This window comes from Salvelinus sp. IW2-2015, linkage group LG4q.1:29, assembly GCF_002910315.2.
Source record: "Salvelinus sp. IW2-2015 linkage group LG4q.1:29, ASM291031v2, whole genome shotgun sequence".
Taxonomy (NCBI): Eukaryota; Metazoa; Chordata; class Actinopteri; order Salmoniformes; family Salmonidae; genus Salvelinus; species Salvelinus sp. IW2-2015.
Genome location: NC_036842.1, coordinates 90,220,835 through 90,224,502, shown reverse-complemented (window position 1 = coordinate 90,224,502; position 3,668 = coordinate 90,220,835). Strand labels below are relative to the sequence as shown.

The 3,668-nt window shown below is 45.5% G+C and overlaps 1 protein-coding gene across 1 annotated transcript in view; it reads left to right on the top strand.

Moving 5' to 3' along the window:
* LOC111962794 (ETS domain-containing protein Elk-3) overlaps positions 1-2,997 on the top strand; it is a 7,581-nt gene extending 4,584 nt beyond the window's left edge. Inside the window, exons 2-3 of the mRNA XM_023986119.2 lie at positions 1,261-1,469; positions 2,033-2,997. Of these exons, the coding sequence (XP_023841887.2) occupies positions 1,263-1,469; positions 2,033-2,929 (1,104 nt within the window). The 5' untranslated portion in view covers positions 1,261-1,262 and the 3' untranslated portion in view covers positions 2,930-2,997. The remainder of the gene's footprint in view (positions 1-1,260; positions 1,470-2,032) is intronic.
* The last annotated feature ends 671 nt before the right edge of the window (positions 2,998-3,668 follow it).

Below are 3,668 nucleotides of genomic sequence, written 5' to 3'. Positions count from 1 at the left end.
AGTGCACTACTTTAGACAAGACTATTCCCTATGAAGTGCACTACTTTAGACAAGACTATTCCCTATGAAGTGCACTACTTTAGACAAGACTATTCAGCCTGTGTGCTAGTGTGTAGACTGTGATTAACCAGGCAGACAGGAACTCATAGGACTGCACATTCCTCCATTAAACAACAAAACCCACCCTGGTCGCTCCTCCTCGTCTTCCCCTCTCTCGCTCTCTCTCTCGGCCCGTCATACTTCCTGTAGCCTCAGCCAGGTTGGACCGCAGCATACTTCTGGCTTGAGCTGTTGTTCCCCCATCTCCTCTGTTACTTTACATTACACATACTYGTCTGCACTGTTCTAGTTCACACTGTGACTTGTCTTCACACGTCACAGTGTAGGCTACTACGGTGTTATACTAGGTATACAATATGTTTTGATTGATCCATTATAGAAACATTGTCTATTGTAAGTAGACACCATACAACACAGGCAACAGGCTAGGAACAGCCCAGGGTCACCCTCCGGTGGCTGGCCTGTTCTCCATCCTCCAGGCTACCTACCGCCTGCTCCTGGACAGTACAACAACCCTGGTTCAGTGGTGGGAAAAGTACCCAATTTTCACACTTGAGTAAAAGTAAAAGATACCTTAATAGAAAGTTACTCATGTAAAAGTGAAAGTCACCCAGTAATATACTACTTGAGTAAAAGTTTAAAAGTATTTGGTTTTAAATATACTTAAGTATTAAAAGTAAATGTAATTGCTCAAATATTAAAGTATAAATCATTTCAAATTCCTTATATTAAGCAAACCAGATGGCCCGATTTTATTTTTTTACATTTTTATTTATGGATAGCCAGCGGCACACCCAGACATCATTTATAAACAAAGCATTTGTGTTTAGTGAGTCTGACAGATCAGAGGCAGTAGGGATGACCAGGGGTGTTCTCTGTTTAGAGAGTCTGACAGATCAGAGGCAGTAGGGATGACCAGGGACGTTCTCTTGATAAGTGCGTGAATTTGACAATTTTCCTATCCTTCTAAGCATTTAAAATGTAACGAGTACTTCTGGGTATCCGGGAAAATGTACGGAGTAAAAAGTACAATATTTTCTTTAGGAATGTAGCGAAGTAAAAGTTTTCAAAAATATAAATAGTAAAGTACAGATACAAAAATAAACTACTTCAGTAGTACTTTAAATAGTTTTTACTTAAGTACTTTACACCACTGCACTGGTTCCATGTTGATGCCATTAATGGTCTATGARCCTCTAGGTATGGACAGTGCCATCACGTTGTGGCAGTTCCTGTTGCAGRTGCTGTTGGACCAGAGTCACAAGCATCTGATCTGCTGGACGTCCACTGACGGGGAGTTTAAACTGCTCAAGTCTGAGGAGGTGGCCAAGCTATGGGGGCTCCGCAAGAACAAGACTAATATGAACTACGACAAGCTGAGCAGAGCCCTGAGATACTACTATGACAAGGTACAGCCCTCTTGTTTGTTTGACATTTGGTTTTGATATTACTCCACTCAAGGTACAGCGCTCTTGTATTAGAATACTCCCACGGACAATTATCTCTGCACTGTTTATTTGACATTTCGGGTTATGTGACATTTCACGGTAACTTCATATTGTTAGTTGTTCTTCTTTTTCAACTCGAAGATCCCCACTGGCAGATAGTTCCACTTCCTCTTGTTTCACCTAACAAACAGCATAGCCCAGAGACGATGATGCATCACATACTCACACACTGTAGAATTTCAGACATTTTGTCATCATTTTTACACGGCTTTGGTAGCAATTCATTTTTCTACGTATGAAATMTTGAAATCAAAATGGTTGCGTCAACATTGATCATTTAGAGTTCTGTTATTTATTGACAATAGAAAATGAAAATATATGTTGTCTTCTTATCAGCTCATAAATGTGTATTTGAATCWTTTGTGTGTAATTATATCTATGAATAAAATATTAGGGAATTCACAAAAACATTTTTTGGGTTCAACCTGCACACTAATCTCATAATATTGTTCCATGTACCCCAGAACATTATCAAGAAGGTGATCGGACAGAAGTTTGTCTACAAGTTTGTCTCGTTCCCGGAAATCTTAAAGATGGACCCAGCAGCAGTAGAGATGGGCTTGGCTTCCGGCCGGGTGACGCTCCACGAGGACCAGGACATCCAGGACCTGGATGTAGAGGAGGAAGAGGAGGAGGAGGCGCAGCAGCAGAGGAGGGCCCTGGGGGCAGCGTTGGGGGCGGCTGCGGCGGCCCAGCAGGCTGCGTGTCATAACAAGTACTTCGGCTCTGGCCTCTACTCCTCCTTCAGCATCAACGCCCTCCATTCTCCTCCAGAGGAGCTGCTCCGGGCCCTGAGGGAGAGACAYCAGGACGAGGCCCGCTCTGGAGTCATCCGATTTGGGACGGGTACCACCGAGAGGACTCCACCCTCACCGTCCCTCATCAAGCCAGAGCCTTCATCACAATCCTTCAGCACCCACAGGCCATCCAAACCCTCCGCTCTCCACCATTACACCCACCACCAACACCAGCGCCACTCCCCGCCCCCCTCCTCCCCCCACAGCCCTAACCCCCAGCCAGGGCTAGGCCGAGGAGGCTGGAGCCCAGAGGCTGAAGAGGAGGAGGGGGAGGACTCTGACCAGGGAGCCCAGCCTCTGAATCTRTCTTCTGGGCATAGAGAGAGAGAGCAGGCCCTGCAGCCTCCGGAGAAGAGGACCAGTGGTGGTAGTAGGGTTAGTGGTAGTAGTCATGGAGACAGTTGTSATGGACTCCCACCCAAAACCAATAAGCCCAAAGCCCTAGAGATCTCCGCCCCCTCCCTGCTCTTGACAGGAAGTGATATCGGCTCGATAGCCCTCAATAGCCCCGCCCTACCGTCCGGATCCCTRACCCACGCCTTCTTCACTGCACAGGTATGGTGAACTATACTGCTACTTGACATGATGCAGCACCAGTGAATACTTAACACTAGCATCATTAATAAACCCTATTTACAACATTAAAAAGTCAGGTAAACTGATTCCACTCCATATCAGGTTGTTGTTGTTGGGGAAAGACTTGCCCACTCACATCTCACTGGTGAGTGATGCTAGTTAATCTTCTCTAAGATAGAGAATAGTGTTGCAGTGATCTTTCCTTCCCATCTGCACTGAGGCCTGCCTGGTTACAAGGAGATCTTTCCTTCCCATCTGCACTGAGGCCTGCCTGGTTACAAGGAGATGGGGGCTGGAGTCTATCCAGAGTTACAGACCATTACGTCAGTGTCCCCAAAGCCCAGCTAGAGCAGCAAGGCACTGCCGTGCCGTGCCACAGGCCCAGACCGCTCAGCCACATCTGACCCAGTCTTCTAGATGATTTGGGTCTTTTTACAGTACTATGTTACGGAGCACACGATCCAAACTCAAGCAGTATTCAAAAATTCACATCCAAATACAGATTTTTCAGTGTGTATTTTAGTTTGTGTGTTTTTTTTGTCTTGTAAAAAAATCATGAGGCTTCGCTGAACCCCATTTTCATCATTAGAAAGAAGACATTGACTTCTGCACGGACAGTGGTACAGAAACAACAACTGAAACACTGTTTATAGCGGTGCAAATGAAGATCAGAAGAAAAACAAGAGCTTTACAGCGAGAGCGAGAGAGAGATGGTATGAGAGAGAGA